Here is an 18,693-nt window from a genome sequence, read left to right on the forward strand (position 1 = left end):
AAAGGGCCGGCGGAGAAGAGACCCGTTTGTTTGTAAAGAAGTTTTTATTTCCACATTTAAAAAAGGGGGGGGGGGGGGAGCGGGAACGGCCGCGGCTCCCCGAGCCCCCCCCGCGCCCCCCACCCCGGCCGGGCCGGCCCCGGGATACAGACTGACAAGAATCACTTACACAAATACGCCCTCAGGGTTCACAAATAAATAATTCATATACATTTTGCGCACCGTATTTACATTTCGCCGCGCTTTTTTTTGTTGTTTTTTTTTTCTTTTCTTTTCTTTTTTTTTTTTTTTTTTTTTTTTTTTTAAGTCACGGACGTCCCAAAGTCTCGCTGCGGCGGGCGGGGACCGGCGGTCCGGACACCCCCCCAGCACCCCCCGCAATGGCCCTTCCCGGCGGTGGGACCGGTGCCCTGCGGATGGGGAGCCGGGGAAGGAGGGGACGGGGCTCCCCAGAGCCGTCCGGGGCAGGGATGGCTCGGCCCCCCCCCCGGCAGTTCCTGGGGGGGGGGGGAGGAAAGGCAAAGCCCCCCCCCCCCGAGCTGCCCGTGCTGCCGGCGCCGTCCCAGGCTTGGGGGGGGGGGGACACACACGGGACAGCAACGGCCCCGCTGCCCTTCGGGGGCACAGGGGGGTAAGGCGGCGAGTGCCCCACGGGGGGGTGGCCAGCTCTGCCGGCTCCCCGTCCCGCCGAACCTGCCCTTGCTTCTTGCATTCTTTATATATATTTAAAAAAAGACGGGGGAGGGGGGAGGTCGGTCTCATTTATATATATATATTTATATATTTGGGGATGAGCGGGAGTCTCTCGCTTGCCCGCGGCCCCAGAGGTGGGGTGGGCCCCCTCCAGCCCCCCCTCCCTCCCCCCCCCGGCCCGGTCGGGGCTCACCGGGGCTGCGCGGCCCGGGGCAGGACGCCGGGCAGCGGGGGCAGGGGCGGGGGGGGCTCGCTGCCGCCCTGCAGTCCGTGGATGAGGATGCGGGGCACCAAGGGTCTCTGTAGGGCGGGGGGGGGCGCGCTGGGGCCGCGGTACAGGTAAAGAGCGGCGCCGGGGTCCAGGTTGGAGACCAAACTCTGCGGGTAGAAGTAGGGCGAGGGGAACATCCTCTGGAGGGCTGAGTAGTTGCCAGCCTCGGCCAGCAGCTCCAGGCCCACCGCCGTCTGCCTTTTCCATTTGGTCCTGGGGGGGGACAAGTTGAGAGAAGGGGTCAAGGAGGGAGGGATGCTCCAAAACCCGCTCCCGAGCTCTTTTTACCGTCCGCACACCCGCTTTCCCCGGGCTCTGCTCTCCTTGCGCATCCCCTCTCCCCGCCGCTGGCCCCCGGGGCCAGTCCCCCCCCCCCGGCCGGCCGGGCTGGGCTGGGGTTGGGGGGACCAGCCCAGTGAAGGGGGGCGTAGACCCCATTAACGGGGCGAGGGGGTTTCCTCCCCGTGTCCCCGCCGCGGTAGCCCGGTGTGAGCCCCACGGAGCCTCCCCGGCGGCACCGGAGCCCCAACCCGGCCGGGATCCGCTGGCGGGGTGAAAATCCCTGCGCTACAAATCGCGACCAACATTTCAGTCCCTTCCCGGGGTGCAAATTCCAGATTGAGAATCGCAAACGGCATCTCGCGTGTGACAGCCACGGGGGCCCCTCGGCCCGGCAGCCCCGTCGCTCAGCCGGGTCGCTGCTGCCGCCGCCGCGATGCTCCGGCCCCGGGACACCCCCCCGCTCCCCGGGCCGGGGCTGCCGGGGCTGGGCCGGGCCCCTCGGGCGGGTGCGGGGGTCCCGCGGGGGGACAGGCGTGGGGCAGCGTCCCGGGGCATTCGTTTGCGGCGTATATCTATATTTATATGTGTGTGTATATGTACATATAGGCGTGTAGATTTTTATATATATGCATCTATCCGCACACCTAGTATAGGTACGTGTCCACACATATATACACGTGTGTGTGTCTGTGCCGGATCTCACGGGGAAGCCCCGGACCGGGGGTCTCCCCACGTCGGGGCCGCCGGCCAGGCCGGGTTGGCCGGGGAGAGGGGCTGCGGGCACCGGTCCCGCTCCGGCGTGTCCTTGCGGGAGGGATTTAGGGAGAAGAGGGGGTGAAGTCACAGCCCCCGGCGCCCCTGAACTCCCCCAAATCCTCGACGTGTTGCTCAGTCGCGGATCTTTGCAGATGGCGAAACGGGACTGGAAATGAGCGGGGGTGGGGGGGGGTGGGGGTTAAAACCTGGGGTGAGGGAGAGGTGGGGTGGGGGCTGCAGCCGGGGGTCCCTCGTTTCGTGGTCGGGGCTGGAGAAGCGCCGACGGGGGTGTCCGGATAAAGCCACTGGAGCCATCGCCCGTCTCCAGCCCTTTCACAGATTTGTCGCTGAAGCGCTAAACCTATTTCCACCAGTAAATTATTCATCATAATAATAATTGTGTAATTACTGTAAGGGGTGTTAATTATTGATGCCCAAAGCAGTAATTGGTATCTATTATTAATGGGCCGATGTGTTATGCCGTTGTGTTTAGCTGGAAGCCCGGTCCTGTCTCCCCGCCTCGTCGGGGCTGGGGGCACGGATTGCCCCCCTCCCCCTCGCCCCAAACCTGCCCTGCCTCGGCATCACTTTTCTCCCCCTTACTCTGGGGTAAAAGGCCCCCGGGGAGGGGGACACACACATGACACTGGTGCCAGCAGGGCCCGGGGGGTTGTGGGTGCAAAAGCCCTGCCGGGTTTGGGGGTGCGGGGCCGGGGAGAGGGGCAGGATGGGACCCCGGCGCTGTGGGCAGGAGGGAACGGTGCATTTTTTACCTTCTGTTCTGGTACCACGTTTTCACCTGCGTGTCGGTGAGGTTGAGGGAGGCGGCCAGCTCCATCCTGTCCTGCACGCTCAGGTATTTTTGCCTCTCGAAGCTGCGCTCCAGCTGGGCCAGCTGATGGTCGGTGAAGGCGGTGCGGGCTTTGCGCGGCTTTTTCAGCCGCACCGGGGGGCTGTCCCGGGAGCTGGAGATCTCTCGGTCCCCTTCTTCTTTCACTGAGCCGGGAGGGAGGAGGAGAGGCCAGGTCAGGGCGGAAAGGAAAGGGAAATACCCTCAAAAGAGGGGGGTAACCCCCTGCAGCCACAACCCGGCGGAGGTCCCGAGTCGGGCCCGCGGCGCGTTTACTCTGCGGCCCCGTCGGGTCTAACCCCGGCTGCCCACCGGGGGCTCGGGGGGGTCCCCGAGCCGGGCCCGGCCTTTCCCCGTCCCCAGGGCCCGGGAGCGGGGCCGGAGCGCCGGGCTGTGCTGCGGGGACCCCCGGCCCGGCCCCGCCGCCCTCCCGCCCAGAAACCCCCCGCATCTCCCCCCGCCCCACATCTCACGGGGCAGGACCCTGCACGGGGTTTACTCCCCAAAACACAACAGCTTTCTCGATGCTTGGATATTTTTTCCCCCTTTGCTTTTCTCCCTTTTAATTTTTTCCCCCTTTTTTTCTTTTTAAAACCCAAACCAAACCAAAATGAAAATTCCTAGCCCACATTTTTGGAGCAGAAAGTCGCTGGGGTGGTGCTGCTTCTCCCCCCCTCCCCGACCTCCCGGCGATGCTGAAAAACAAACCTCCCTTCTCCAGGGCGCACAAACGAAATAGAGGGGAAGGGGCTCCGTAAGCCCGTGCCCGTGCTGTTATTTATCAAAAAAAACCCCAACCCAATGCCGAATGAGACGGGCTGGCGGCGGTTCGTTAGTGCAGTCGGTACATACGCACCGGCGGAGCGACGCGGGAATTTACGCCGTGAAATGTTAGTGGGTGACAGGAAAATTTCCGAGCAGGAAAAAAAAAAAAAAAAAAAAAAAAAAAGAACGGAGGGGAAAAAAATAAATCCCTGTTTGTGCTCGCCTTCCCCAACCTCCTGGAGGAGATTACGTAGCAAAAAGGCTCAGTTTATACAAATCGGCGGCGTTTGGGCTTTTTTTCCGGGGTTTATGTTAAATTTGCTGGTGGCGGGGGTTAGCAGGACAGGGCTGAGGCCGAACGCGAGCTGATTTCCCTCTGTAGGAAGACAATAATCCAGTTAATTGAGCCACCGGGGAGCGAAACCCTTCAACCAGAAATCCCGGCTCTGGCCGAGCAGTTAAAGCCCGAGCTGGGGACGAGCCTTAAAACACCGAGACCCGGCTCCGGTTCCCGGGAAAAGCCCCGGTACCGCCCGGGAAGGGGCCGGATCCACACCGGGCAGGGCGGGGGGGTGGGGGGGGGGGCCCTGGTCCCGCTCCTTCCTGGGAAAGGCCCGAAAGTTTGTGCGGAGTTTTTTCGCGGAGGAAAAACGGGTCCGGCCTCCTGCACCCCGGGGAAGGTAAATCCCCCCCCCTCCGGGCTGATCCTCGGCTCCTAAAAAGTTCCAAAGGGCTGAGCTCGGCGGCGGCTTCCCCGGCCGGCTCCGGCTCTCTCCCCGGGCTATTCCTAGCCTTAAAACAATTTCTATGTATATATATATATAAATGTATATTATGTTTTTTTGGTATTTAGGCATGGGCCAAATCCTGCCGCCGCGGGTTAGGCCCGGCCCCGCAGCCCCTTTGCGGGGTAAATCAGGGAGGTTTTGCCCCAGGAAATGCCATTTGCAAAGCAGAAAAAAAAAAAAAAAAAAAAAAAAGGTCTCGTTGAGAGCGGAGACCTGCACCCGCTACCCCATTGAAACGGTGTTTTTCCCCTCATTTAAACCGTGGTTTTCTCCTCAATTAAGCTGCGTTTTTCTCCCATTTAAGTGGTGTTTTTTCCCCCGATTTAAGCCGTGCGTGTCCGTGTGTGTGCACACCCCTCCCTCCCATTTAAGTGAATTTTTTTCCCCATTTAAGCGGCGTTTTTACCCTGGCTGTGGCTGCCCCGTCGCAGGGGCAGGAGAGGAGCCGAGGGCAGCCGGGGTACCGGCCCCCACCCCAAACCGGCCCCCCCAGCCCGGCCTCGGCCGGCTTAGGGGGATGAGGAAAACCCGCGGTTTTTCTCCTCCTCCTTCGCTTTTTTCGCGTTTCGGCGATTTGGGGGAGAAAAGCTGAAGGAATTCGGGGGCGGGGGGGGGGCGGGGGGGCGGGGGGGGATGTAGGAGGCGAAAACAAAACGCCAAGGTGGGAATCGCGGCTGTTTTCGATGCCGGCCCTGCAGAGCGGCGGGGCCGATCCCAGCCTTTCTCCCGGGTCACTTCCAGCCCCGGCCCCGGCCCCGGGCTCCGTCCTTCCTTCGGGGCGAAAATCCCCCCGCTACGCCCTGAGCCTCCCGCCGCGTTTGGAGGCTCCTTTAGGGAAATATTTTTTTTATTTCCATGAACCGGGTTTCAGCGCGGCGGCTCCGGGAGAGCCGAGGGTGCATTTGCAGCCGGGCCGGGGGCTCGGCCGGTCCCCCTCTTTTCCTGCCAGCCCCCCGAAAATCCAACAGCCCCATCAGGAGCCATCGCCTCCCCTTTTCTGCTCCCACCCTCGCCTTCCACCTCGCAAACACCCGGCAAACAATTTTCCACGGGTGAAAGTTTTTTTCAGGGGTGATGGGGGCAGGTTGGGCATAGACAGCCGGGATAAATTGCTCCGGGGGGCGAGGACCGACCTCAGCTCGCCCCCCCGTGCTGTTCCCGTGCCTCCCCCCGCCCCGGCTGCCGCAGGGGGAGGCGGGGAAGGGGCTGCGAGGGGCCCGGAGGCCGGAACCCCAGGCCCGGGGCGAGCAGTGGCCGCATCCAGCCCCGCTGCCCGCCGGTGCCGTGGATGCGGCCCGGGGCTCCCTGTCTGTCGTGTTCGTTTTTAAACCATCTCCAAAATAATAATAGAAATAATCCAAATCGAATACAACCCCGCCGACTTTCTTGTTCGTTTCTCACCGGAGCGGGAGAAATTCCCGACAAAACCGTGATTATTTTGTTATTGTTTTCTTTCCTTTTTTTTTTTTTTTTTTTTCCCCAGGCAGAAATCCGCCCCCGGTTCTCCTCTCTCCGTTCCCCGCGGGTAGGAACGAAACAGCCGAATCTTCCCCGCGGAAAACAGCCCTGCGGATCCCCCGGGCGGCTTCGGCGAAGCGCCGATCGCCCCAACCCCTTCCACCGGGCCGAACCCTCACCGAGCCCCGGCACCCCTCCAAGTTTTCCCAAGTTGCTGCCGACCCCGCGGTCATTTCGGGGGCGACCGGTGCCACGACCCTCCCCATCCCCGGGGCGCGCCGCGGCCGGCTCCCGGCGCACCGGGATGCTGCGGGGCCGCCGGAGGCTTTGGGGTCCAGGCCGCCGTGAGAAGCCCAACGGGGTGAACGGCTCTTACCTTTGTACTCCGAGTCCGAGGAAGAGCTGCTGGTGTTTTTTTCCATTTTCTCCCTAAAGTCCTCGCCGGGCTTGGTGGGGATCCTGCCCGCCGGCTCCTGCCCGCCGTGAGGTCCATTGGTGCTGGAGTAAGGGGCGCAGGCGGCCAGGGGCTTGCAGTCGGCCAGGATGTCTCTGATGAGGAAGGAGGAGGTGACGGTCCGGGACTGGGAGGGAGCTGAGACCTGCCCCGGCTGGAGATGCGCATCCAGGCCCGGCCGCGGCCCCGCCGCCTCCAGGCACTCGCGGCCCGGTGAGCGGGGCGAGGGGCACCCGCTGCTGCCCTCCGAGCGGGGGCTCAGCTCCAGCGGGGACCGGCCGTCGCCCACCAGCGGTTCCCCCTTGGGCACGGCCGGGCTGCCGGCTCGGTGGGAGAGGATGGAGTCGATCCCAAACCCGGTGGAGCCCTCCATGGCCCCCGCGAAGTGCCGGCGCTCACACGGGCATTGGCGGGGAGGGCGCGGCGGAAGCGGTTTGATAATGATAATTAACAATAACAGGAGGATGGGGGGGGGGGGGGGGGGAGGCAAAAGGGGGGGGGGAAAAAAAAAGGTAAAAATAAAAAAAAAAAAAGAGCAAAGTTCAGCCTGGGTTCCGGGCAACAATCGCTGCAAGGCTCTCCGAGGCGCCGCGCGTTAGATCCAGAGCTGCTCCGTCTTCAGCATCGCGCCCAGCTGCACTCACAGACAGACAGACAGAAGAGGGGGGGAGAGGGAGGCAGAGTCAAACTTTGGCCGCGAAGAGGGTGGCGGGGGGGGACGGACCCCAACCTCACCCGGGGTCCCAGCCCCTTCCCCGGCCACCCCACCCTTGCCCGGAGCCGCGGCGGCGCGGGGCTGGGGGGCAGCGCGGGGGCTCCCAGCCGGAGGTGGGGAGGCAGCGATCGATAGTGAGGCTTGGCAGCGCCTTAACCGCTTAATGATCCAGAAATCAATGGGGAAGGGCGAGGGGAGGGCGGAGGGGGTGGCCAGCCGTCGGGCCGCCGAGGCGCCCCCCTTCCCCGCCAGCACCTCGGACAGAGCGGGGAGGGGGGGTGGGGGGGGGAACCGGAGTCACTCCGGAGCGAAGGAGCCTCTTCAGCACCTCGGACAGCGGCCGGACGCCGGAGTCACTCCGGAGCCTGCGGAGACTTCAGCACCTCGGACAGCGGCGGGAGCGCCGCGCCCTCCGCGGGGGGGGGGGGGGGGGAAGGGGGAGAAAATAGGGGGGAAAAAATGAACTTGTGCCACTCCGGCTCGGGGACCCCGGTCCCCCTCCCCGTGTGAACGCGCCCATTGGCCGCGAAGCGTTTTGGGGGATGTCACTCCCCGGCGGCGACACCTTGCAGCTTGATTAACGGGAATTAATTGCCGGCCGGTTCCCCGCGCTTTCCGGGCGGTTTCCGCCCTCTTTTGCTGTCATTATCCCACTGATGGGGCTCGTAATGGGGTGATTAGCCGCCGGGGGGGTGGCTGGGGGAGTGGAGATGTCGCGGGGTTGCTGCTTTCTGCTCGCCTTCCCCCGCAATTAGCCGATCTGCCGGTCCCTCCCAAGCAGGGAAACTTTCGCTGGGCGTTAAAATTAAAAAATTAAAAAAAAAAAAAAAAAACAAAAAAAAAAGAGAAAAAGAAAAGGAAAAAGCACCGAAAAGCTCCCTAAAGCCCCAGCGCAGAGGCGGCTGCTCTGAGCCCGAGGTGAGCCTCGGAGTTGCGAATTTCGTTAAATCCCCTCGAAATCGGTTGTGACCGAGCGGAGAGGTTCACCGCCAGCATCCGCGGGGGCACCGGGCATCGCCGCTCTTCCCCTCTCCCAGCGCCCAGCGGTGGTACCTACTGGTGAAACTGGGAAGGGACCACGCTCAGGGTGGATTTTTTTTTTCCTGCGGTCAACCCCGGTTTAAATAAAACCCCGATGGCCTCAGCCCGGGCTGCCCGCCCTGCCCGCCGCCTGCCCGTTTCTCCCGGAGACACCAAGTTTCCTCCCTCCCGCCCCGTCGGGGGGTTTTGCTGCTGCTGATCTCAGGGGGACCGGCTCCCGCAGGACTCCCACCTTCCTCCCGGTCAGCCTGGCTCCTGCCTCCTCGAGGGTTTATTTAGGGGCTTTTCCTGGGGGCAGACCCTTCGCCGCGGAGATGAGGAAAATGTCCACACCCGGGTGCGGGAAGCTGCGCCACTTTAAAGCGACGTCGCTGGTTATTTCTCAAATACTCGATTTCTTCTGTTCCCCACCTTCCCGGCCAGGCAGCTGCATCTTGTCCCTCTTCCAAAGCCGTCCTTGGCCGGCAGCTTGGAGGCGATCAAGGAGGGGAGAGCCCCCCCCCCTCCCGGGAAGCCCGGCTGCCAGCTGTCGGGCAGCGGCGCAGGCAGGGCCCCCAGCACCTCCTGCCCCCGGCCCTGCAGGCTCGGGGCCGGCTGGGATCGGGGCAGCGGAACAAAAGAGTCTTATAAGAGGAGAAGCCCAGGGACAAAATCAGCATCAGACCCGGTCCCAGCCTGCCCCCACCCTGGGGGTGCAACTGGCTTGGGGGTGTCCCTGGGCGAAGGATCCCAGCAGGGAGGTGCTGTCCCAGTGCCAGGGACTGGGAGACAGGCTGAAAGGTCCTGGTCTGCCGGGGGTCGGTTTTGCAGCATCCGTCCCCCGAGGTGGGGCTGGGCCAAGCGTGGCTTTGGGCTGGACCAGAGCAACAGATGTGCAGGAACTGGTCCCAGTGAGAAATGGGGCAGAGACTCCGATGGGGCTTCCCAGCTCTCTGCTGTGTGAGTGTGTTGGCTCCCGGGCTCTGGCAGCCTCCCTCCTCAACCAGTAGACCCCATTTGGGATGGAGGTTGGCACTGGGATCGGGACCAGCCCTGAGGTTGTGTTTGGGACCAGGAACAGGACCAGAAGAGGGAGCAGGGCTGGGGGTGGGATTGGAATCAGGGTTTGGATCAGCCATGCAGGGACAGGTTTGGGCTGGTGGGTCTGCTGCTGTAGTTTGTTCCCTTGAATAAAGTCCCTGCCTTCAAACAACCCACTCTGATGCTGTGCAAGATTTTGGGGTGTGTGTGGGGCCCCATCTTCATCCCTGAGCAGACACTAAGTTGTGCCACCCCCAGCCGAGGCTCTGGGGACAGATTGTCACTCCTAGGCCCTACCTGGGGCTCCCAGCAGCTACAGATTCTCATGTTTTAATGTCAGTGTGGCTGACATTAATTAATACGAATTATTAATATTATTATTATTAAGTTGTTTCAAAACTAGACTCCCCAAGGCAGAAACATGCCCCATTCTGCCCACATGTGGTGTCCCCGCTACATCACTGGACACTGGACAAGTGGGGTCCAAATGATTTCCCTGTGGCTCCCAGCACAGGTAGGAATTCCTGGGTACAGACTCTAAGCAGCGTACACTGCCTTTCCTCTGTGTGTGTCTGCCCTTAAACCCCCTTTTCTAGACTGTTCCTGTTCACAAATACACAGGCGTGCACCAGACAAGAGCAGATCCCCGATGCCAGCTGTGTTTCCAGTCACCTCCTCACAAGCCCCAGTCGCACCCCGGGGTTGGCTCTAGGACTCAGCTTTGGGAGCTGCTGTGCATCCCACCTCGCCGAGTGCTTCACGCTTTCCTGGCACAACGGCCAGTGAGGTTTGGCCCTGGAGCCATGGGGCAGGGCTGGCCCCCGGCGTTCCCATAGGGTTGGGGTGTGGGGAGAGCCCTGACGGGGCTGGGGGGCACCTCCACAGGCGGGACAGGGGCTGGAGGGCTCTGGCTGCTGAGCTGTAGCAAGAGTTAGTCCAGAAATATCTGCTGGCGGTGCACAGCCCAGTACCCTGGAAGGGTCTGGCTTAGGCAGGAAAATCCCCAGAGGCTCAGTTGTACTGAATTTCTCTCCGAACCCAAGCTGGGTGCTCGGAAGGGCCGTGCCCAGGCAGGCGCACAGGGATGCTCAGCAGCGACAGACTTCGGTGGGATGCTCCGGTAACGAAACGAATATATCTTCATGAGAGAGAGAAGGGCAGAGCGGCTCGGGGGGTGGGGGGAAACGGCAGAAAACCGGGGGGAGAGTCAGCCGGAGGATCGCAGTGACGGGGAGCGGGGCCCGGCGGTGGGGAACCTGCAGCAGCGTTACAACCCCCTTTACCAGTGGGTGTCACTGCAGGACAAGGAGCGTCCGGCGGCTGCGGGGGGGTCGGGACCCCGGCACGGCCGGGGCAGGGGGAGAGGAGGGGGCCGCCCCGCTTGCGGCTTGGTTGTGCCCCCCCCTCCGTGAGTTTGCCCACGGGCTGGGGGCGGTGGGGAGCGGGGGCCGCCGTGGGGACGCGTCCGAGGTGGCACTTCGGGGGGGCGGGGGACAAGCGGCTCCATCCCTCGCCCCCACGGCGGGGCCAGACGGGGGGTGCCCGGCCCCACACGGGGTGCAGGTGGGTGCCGAGGCAGCGGGGAGTGGGTGCCCCGTGCTCCCGCCCGACAGCCCGTCCGAGCGGTGAGGTTCGGGGTGTCTGGGGGCACGACCCTGCTCAGGATTTCGGGGCACAGCCGGGCTGTTGACTACAAGCCCCACCGAGCGGTGTCTCCTCCTGAACACACTTCGTTTGACTCGGCTGTTGCTTTTTGGGGTTCTGGTCTCTTTGCTGGCTTCTTGGGCCTGTCCTGGATCTGCATGGGCTTGGTTCACGCCGTGGTTTTCGCCAGCGGTTTTCCCTGGAGGTGTTTCCTTCCCCCCTTCGCACACCCCAAGGACCTGAGCGGTTGCTGCAGGCAGACACCGATGCTGTGGCTGGAGCAAGAGCTGGACGTGGCTCCCGCCGGGCAAACCTCATGCCTGGGTTTCTCACACACTCATAAACAGTGTCATTTTTAGCAGATGAGTCGTTTAAGGCCTGGCCTCCTCCTTCCCTGGGGAGGTGGGAAAGGTCTCCAGCTATAATCCACCCCTGCCAGCATGGCAGACCCTACTGTTATCCCCCTAGTTATTTTAGATGGGTTTTATTTAGAGGCCTGCACTAAAAAGAGGGAAGCACATACCAGGGTTTCCCTGGTGTGGAGCAGGTGATTTCTTTCCTCTCTCAGCTCAGGTGTGGGCAGGGTGGAGTTTGCTACCGCTGCTTCCTTATATAAAGGGCAGGTTGAGGCACAAGCTGCTCCTAAGGAGGGGGTGTGGGAAGTGCCAGTGCAGTTGGTGTGGAGCCTTCCTTGTCCTGGCAGGGGTAAGAAAAGCTGCCCCTGCAGTTTGCTTTGTTCTTGTGTCCTGAGCCATGCAGTTGAGTGTTATGAAGGACTCTGCTGTTTGAGGTTTGGGCTTAAAAGTTTGATTGAAAATCTGATGGGGAATGAGCCCTGGGGGGTCTCAGAATAGCTTCTTCACCTGCTGGTGGGTCTGTGTAGAAAGGCTGGAGTAACCCCAGTGCTGAGGTGTGTGGGGCAAAGTCATGCTGGGCACATCCACCCCCTCTGCAGTGTTTGTCACTGACCCTCTCTTGAGCTGGGGCTGCCCAGGACAGCAGGTCCCACCTCTCGGAGCACGGCCCTGCGGTGCCTGGGCTGTCCCAGGGTGAACACACCCGAGCTCTCCAAGTGCCAAATACGAAAACTGAAAATTGGACTTAGATACTACCTGGTACAATTGGAGATAAAACAGTAGATTGAGAAGCTGACTACATAGGAGTAATTAATTATTCCTCTAACAATCTTGGAGATGCACAGTTAATCATGGTTATCAGCAAGTGGTATTTTCCGAAGGTGAAACGCCCTGTTGGTTGGAGATGGATTTTAAATGTGTCGGTACCTGTCTGAGCCTCTGCTGTCACCTGTTGGTGACCAAGCTGGGTTTGGGTGCTGTGATGTTGAGTTGGTGCTGGTGCAGTTTGAGTTTGTTCAGCAGCTGCTTGGAGAAGCTCAGCCCTGAGGGACAGCAGCTCTTTGAGGGTAAGTGTGGGACTGGCCGGAGCCATCCTCAAGTGGTGGCATTGCTCTGTGGTGAGGCCTCAGTTTGGCAGAGCCCCTAAAGCAGGTGTGAGGATGCCTTCACACAGGTAAGGGCTTTGCGGCATCAGGCGGTGATGGGAAGTTTACTCGGCAAAGAAATGAGAAGGACTGATGGATTATGAGATATTATAGACTTGACATCGACTGGGAGATGGTTGCATTTAATATATTTGTTCTGAACAGACAGTGAAGGAGACTGTTCTGCTTTCCCTCTGGGGCTGTACTGGTGTGAACACTGCCCTGTTCCTGCTGGGAGTGTTGTTACCTCGAGCACGATTAGACCTGTGGTGATCAGACTGAGTAAGGTGGTGTGCATCTGACGTGAAGCAATGAACAGGCTGAGACAGAATCATTCCTCTCATATTTATGATTTATTTGGCTATATCTGCATTTGCATAACTCCTTAAAAAGAGAGAGAAAACCCATTGCCTGTGGCTATGGAAGGGTCTGGGGGCTGTGGAGCCCCGCACAGTGCTTCGGCAGAGATGCTCTGGGGAAGGGGACCACGTCTCGCAGGCACTTCTCAATAGGAGGCACTGAACGCCTTTTTACGAGCGTCACGGTCTGGAAAAGTACTGAGATGAGGCCCAACCTATAAGGAAAGGAGCAGATAGACGATTGGTTACAGCGAGCAGCCAGCCAAAGAAAATAGGTTGTAGCACAAGCAGGAAAGAGACTGCAGATTAGCACAAGGGGTTTTGCCTGTTTAGGAGATGTTGCTCCAACTGAAGTTAAACACTTAACCTGTTTAAAATGAGGACTGGTTTTCTGATTGACTTCAGGAGATTCTTATTTTGCTCTAGTAACAAGATCCTGTAGTCTTACCATGGTGTGGTGGTTGTCTGACATTTTCAAATGCTGACATGCCTTAAGATGGACCCTGAAATAAATACAGCTTGTTTTCTACTGCACAGGACTTGTGTGCTTCACTGCGGGGGCCGGGATGGGCTCAGAGCTCCCAGGGAAGGCCCTGTTGGGGTCAGGGATTCTTACATGACCTGCCCAACAGACAGACAAGCAGCCTCTCCCCAGAAAGCACCTTGGAGGGGGGTGTGGGGGGGGTGAACAAATACCTGTGACAAACAAAGGGGAAGTCATCTCGGGGAGGAAGGTCCCAGGGCCTTTTGGGGTGAGCGGTGGGGTTTACACACACCTGCGTGCAGCAAAGCTACGCAGTAGATGCGGAGTTACTGAGATGTGTGAGTGTCTTCATCTACGGAGCTGGTTTACCATGGGGGGCCACGGGCTTTACCTGTCCCAGCACAATTCCTTGTGCCATACATCTGCCTTGTGTGGACGTGTGGAGCTGCCTCCCGCTTCCCCCACCCTGCTCAGGCTGGCTGGATGTCAGGTTTTGCATATGTAAAAATACACAGCAGTCTCTGCCCTGAAAAGCTTGCTAGTGATCTCATTAATCAAGACAAACAAAGCATATTTAGCTATTCCCCCTCTCTGGAGGAAGGCGTTCAGGTACTTAAATATGCATTTGAGTGCCTAACTTCAGACAGTTGTTTCTGGATGTTTTTGCTTTTTCACAAGCAGCAGCAGTGACATAAGCCCTCTCTGGGAGGGAAAGGTGGGGGGAGGCAGAACCAAGGGCTGCTGAAGTAGGTGGGCAGCCCCTGGGAGCTGGCAGGGACAATCCCCAGCTGGGCCAACTCCAATCTCCATTTAAAGATGCAGGAGTTTTTCCTTCAGAGCTGGGATTGTTAGAAAAATCCAGTGTCTGCAGGTAAGGACAGCTGAGCTGCTTCTCTTGAATGTGCCTCTGCCTTCGTGTTCCCTGCCCACCACTGCTGGGAACTGGGCAGAGGGAAATTTCTGCCTGGGACTGGGCTGAAGCTGCAGGGGAGGAAACAGCAGTTCATTCACTTTAGTCTTGGTGCAAAGCTCCCAGGTGAGAAATGTCACACTGAGCCACAACTGGCAGTAATTAAAATTAGCAGAGCCTTGACAAAGTTGAGGGATGCCAGCTTCTGCCCTCAGCATGAGTAAGTGGGAAGCACCAGGTGTAGGACAGGGGACAAGTGCTATTTTAAAAAATGAGAAACCCTCTCATAATGAGGGCCAGTAATTAGATTAGAGTCAAGATAAGGGTGTCCTTGGGTCAAAGGTCTTATTATGACAGAGACTGGTGTTGAGAAGTCAATGCCAGTGATGAATCCTCATCTCTGATTCTTGTAATTCATATTTTAAATGATGAACCCAAAGGTACTTCCTCTAGAGACAGCTGATGATCTTCACCATTACTCTGATGTGGTTACGGACTGTTATGCCAGGATTTTGTCTGAATCATGGATTTGGAGCACTGGCTGTAGCAGGACAGGAATACAGTTTGTAGGCATGAGCCTTGGTGATTTTCCTTGCAGGATGATGGAGCTGCAATGGCTTTCAGCTGCAGATTAGAAGCAATGTTTTGCTTTTTGCTGTTGTTTCTTGCATTTGTTATTGACAAATTAAACCCTGCAGGACACTTATAACTGGGGTGTTGTCATGTCAGTGCTTGCTTCAAAGAATTAGAGGGGCAGTAAAAAAAAAACCAAACCCTTCTCACTCTTAATACTTAAATATGTATTTGGGGCTTATTTTCATTTAGGTTTCCCAGTTATGATAATGTTTTAAATCAGAGGCCTGTAAATGATCGTTTGTCAAGCATTAATACAACCACATGCGTCGCAAGCAGAAGCAGGATGTTAGTAGAGGACTAATAACTTGTATGTGCGATGCAGAAAGGCGAAGCTGGTACAGGGAAGGCAGAGCTCCCCTGGCAGCGGCAGAGCATGTACCCCAGAGACTGCCCAGGGTTTTGTGGGTGGCGTTGGTGTTGGGCTTGTCGATGATGAGGTGGGTGCTGGGGTGTGTGTGCCGTAGCTGCTGGGCCCTGTGAGCACCCTTGGGTGGTCAGTAAGCTTAGTTTCGGGGGGGAAGTTTTAATTAATAGAGCTGGATTAAATGTTTTGTGGTGATTTGTGGAAGGTGTTGAGGAAGAACCTGTGAAAAGGGCTGATGTAAGTCATAAGCAGCACCAGGCTCTCCTCCTGCCCTGGGAGGGTCCCCGCTCGGCCGCAGGGAGATGCGGCTGTACCCGTTCCTCCCAGCACCTGCCTGGCTCTGGCGCCTGCTCAAAGGCAGCTTCCCAGCCTTGTACGATTTTTCACTTTAACAACAAAGCCGCCCCTAGACTCAGCCTAGTTTTTCCATCATCCATTTGATCGAATCCTTTTAGCGGGTGACAAAACACTTTCTTGAAACCAATCTCTATTCCTTTTTCAAAACCTCCCTTATTTACAGAAGTCTAACAAATCCTGGGTCTTTTAAGTCCTCTCCTGTTTTTTTTTTCCCTCAAAACAACACAAAACAGTGCCATGTTTGGTTTTTTTTTCAAGGGTGGGGGGGAGGAGGGAATAAAATACACAATACGGAGAGGGGTAGGGTGTACACCCTGACGCACGCCGCGCCGAGCATCCCCGTACAGACAAAAACCGCGCGCGCGCGCATCGAGATGCAAATGATTTCCGTGAAGCTATCACTTGTAAAGCTTGACAGAAAATAATGAGAAACACTAAATCTTTTATAAGGTCAACACTCAAGCAGCTGTCAAACAAGAAAAGAATTTAGCGAAAGATCCGCAAAAACTTCCATCGCCTCATTAAATCCAACAGGGCCGGGGCCCGGCGTGGTGAGGAGGCACCGGGGCGCCTCCGTTTTGTGTCAGTAATTTGCGGCGGAGGAAGAGGGAAGACGAAACAGCCAGCGCCGAAGGGGCCTTGGGGGAGGCTGGGGAATCGTTAGTGCGCCAGGAGCGGCCTCGACTCCTAATTGGAAGCATTGGGCATTATCAACGGAGGATTTGCCTCGGCTCCCTGACAGCTCTCTAGGCCTGGAATGATAGCCCACTTGTCAGTGTAAAAGACCATTAAAAACAAACCATTTTGATTTAATTGGAGGCGGTGTGCTGGGGGCCCAGGTGAGGCGCTTCATCAGCTGATGTTGGCTGCTGATGCCTTTTTCCCCCTGTATTGATGGCTTTTTTTTTTTCTCCCTCCCTTTCAAAAACTGTCTAGGAAAGAGAAAGAGGTGCTGAAAGATCCTTCACAGCTGCATTGAGAGAGGCTTTCAATAGGGTTGTCAACAAATGCCATGACAAGTTAGAGAGTAGGTACTTTTAAAACAGACGTTATTCTGTCCAAGAGGAGCTGTGCTCCGAGGTGTGTGCTGGATTATTAGGGTTACAAATACAGTGGCTTTTCCTGACAGTAGCACGCTTAACCGTTTTAATGAATGGGGTTGATTTTTCTCTCCCCACTTCTCTAAGAACATAGGCAAATGCAGGACAAGGGGGTCTGGGTAAATGATCTTTGTTTGCTTCAAACCCAAGAAGGTTTCAAAAAGTGCTCAGCAATTTTTGGCTGCTGTATTTAATGCCCCATGGGGATTTGGGGATTTTGGTTTTTTTTCCTTCCTGAAAATAAGGGCCACAGATGTTTTCTGGAGTTCACTGGTCACTTGGTCTGGGCAACAGAGTGAATAAAGGAGAATTAACCCACTGGAGATGTAACCTGGCATGTGCGCCCCTTGGCAGGTGTCCTGGGGTCAGAGCAGAGCTGGCAGCTTTCACACCAAATTCATGTTTCTGAGATCTGAATCCCGACCCTTTTCATGCCAGGCAAGAGTTTGCTTCAAACTGAGCTGTCTGTTGGTGAAGAGCATCTCTGCAGAAGGCAGAATAGGACCATGAACAAAACCCCAAGTCTGTTTAAAAAGGAATTCTCTGGATTTGTGTGTGAAACAGTAGGGAGAGCTGAAAGCAGTGGTAGGTGCTGACCTGTAGCCCAACATAGGATGTCTAGTTTTACTGTACTGTGAGGCTGCAACCACCCCAAATCCATTCCCTTCTCAGGTGAATAGCTCCATAACAGCAACGGCCATTACTTGCCAACAGTTGCTTGTGCTGCCTTTGGACACCAGGGCTTGGATGTAGGTGGGGACTGCCCTGGAGATGGCTGCACAGGGAGGGCTGGGGTTTTCTTGTGCCAGTTGGGAGATGTCAGAGAGCAATAAAAATGGCAGAGATGGCAGATGGGTTATCGTGTTTCTGAGGAAGGGCTGAGCATGGCAGAGAGCAGCATTAGGGTGTGATGGAGAGGTCGAGTGTGTCCAGGGCACATGCACAGGGATACTGGGCAAGGCTGTGATTTGAGCAACTGAATTGCTGGAAGATTCAGCTATTAGGCAAAACAAGAAAACCTCCAGAATCTGATGGTGACCTGGGGCCTGGAGCCTGTGTTTAGTCACAGAATGGCTGCGGTGTGGGAGGTGACACCTCTGCTGTGGTCCCAGTGGGGACGTGCAGGGATCATGCTCAGGATAGCTGGGTCTCTGCTGCCCATTTGGAACCCTGAGGGGTGTTGTATTTTCTTTTTTTGCATTGTGCCTGTTGTAGGGTGGCCACCACTGAGGGCCAGCGGTGCTGCTTTGGATTGTCACTGTGGGGCTGGGACCCACCGATTCATGTCACTAGGGTGATTGAACAGCCATCAGGTGACACTTTTTTTTTGCTTTTGGACAGCCAAAATCCTAGCTGAAGGGAGGTTTGATCTGGTACCATGGTGACAGAAAGCTCTTGAACTCGTTGCTTTATTCTTTAAGCAGTATTTAGGCCCCAGGAGACAAGTTTTATAACACTCCAACTCCATGAAGTTTTGCTGCCCTCAAACCTGGGAGGATAAATGCTGTATCTGAAAAGCCAGCTCACCGTGCACGGTGTGTATCAAGCCTAGGTTATTTAAGCAGAGACTATGGCTTTTCTGACAAGACAACAGTTGCAAGATTACATGAGCTGTGTTTGTCAGTTCAGCTCTTTAGACAAAAATAGAGGTAAGGCATTAAAAAGAAATGTGGAACATTTTTGTGTGTATGTGTTAAACCTCAACTGCTAATTCTGACGAAGGATCAGGCTGTGAGCAGATATCGGATCCCTGGTGAGAATCAAATTCCGGAGCCCAGAATTTTGCTGCAAAGTTTATACAGTGGGGATTCCTCTAATTACTTTCAGTGGAAATTTACCTGACAGAGCTTTCCCAGGTAACGCAAGGCATACGCGGGAGAGCCGCTCAGTCGTTGACAGAGCCTTTGATTTTGTGCCAGGTTGCAAATTAAGTCTTTTGCCAAGGTACCCGAACACTTGCTCGTCAATTGCTTATCGCTTATTCATATTGCGCATCGAGTGCAGCTCGTTTCATCTGCTCGGGAAGGCAGCACATGTTGACAAAAGTGTTGTCCAAAGTTATCGCATTTTCTTTCCTCCCCCTGTTTGGTCAAGTAAACAAGACTATTCTCCCTGGAAAGCCACCTTGAAGGTCTGTGCAAGTTGGAATTCTCTAATGAGCAAAGGAAAAACCCTGGTGTCAGTGACACGCGGTGCATGAAGATATTTTGACACATTGGTGAATTCTGTCCTGCATCGCTGCTGC

At 57.0% G+C, this 18,693-nt stretch overlaps 2 protein-coding genes across 2 annotated transcripts in view; both read right to left on the minus strand.

Moving 5' to 3' along the window:
- Window positions 1-882: 882 nt before the first annotated feature.
- On the minus strand, window positions 883-6,690 carry BARHL1 (BarH like homeobox 1). The gene is made up of 3 exons (XM_074923926.1): window positions 6,240-6,690; window positions 2,776-2,998; window positions 883-1,177 (listed from the first exon to the last, which is right to left on the minus strand). Exons 1-3 carry the CDS (start codon window positions 6,688-6,690, stop codon window positions 883-885), a joined length of 969 nt encoding a protein of 322 aa, XP_074780027.1.
- Window positions 6,691-12,697: 6,007 nt separating this feature from the next.
- CFAP77 (cilia and flagella associated protein 77) overlaps window positions 12,698-18,693 on the minus strand; it is a 61,153-nt gene continuing 55,157 nt past the window's right edge. The window contains exon 6 of the mRNA XM_074923934.1: window positions 12,698-12,812. Within this exon, the coding sequence (XP_074780035.1) occupies window positions 12,744-12,812 (69 nt within the window). The 3' untranslated portion in view covers window positions 12,698-12,743. The remainder of the gene's footprint in view (window positions 12,813-18,693) is intronic.

Source organism: Athene noctua, chromosome 20 (genome assembly GCF_965140245.1).
Source record: "Athene noctua chromosome 20, bAthNoc1.hap1.1, whole genome shotgun sequence".
NCBI classification, from domain to species: domain Eukaryota; kingdom Metazoa; phylum Chordata; class Aves; order Strigiformes; family Strigidae; genus Athene; species Athene noctua.

Coding starts and splice junctions, on each gene's coding strand:
- BARHL1 (XM_074923926.1), bottom strand. CDS start 6,690: ATGGAGGGCTCCACCGGGTTTGGGATCGACTCCATCCTCTCCCACCGA. Junction 2,999..6,239: donor CTCGGACTCGGAGTACAAAG/GTAAGAGCCGTT, acceptor CTCCCGGCTCAG/TGAAAGAAGAAGGGGACCGA. Junction 1,178..2,775: donor ACGTGGTACCAGAACAGAAG/GTAAAAAATGCA, acceptor GTCCCCCCCCAG/GACCAAATGGAAAAGGCAGA.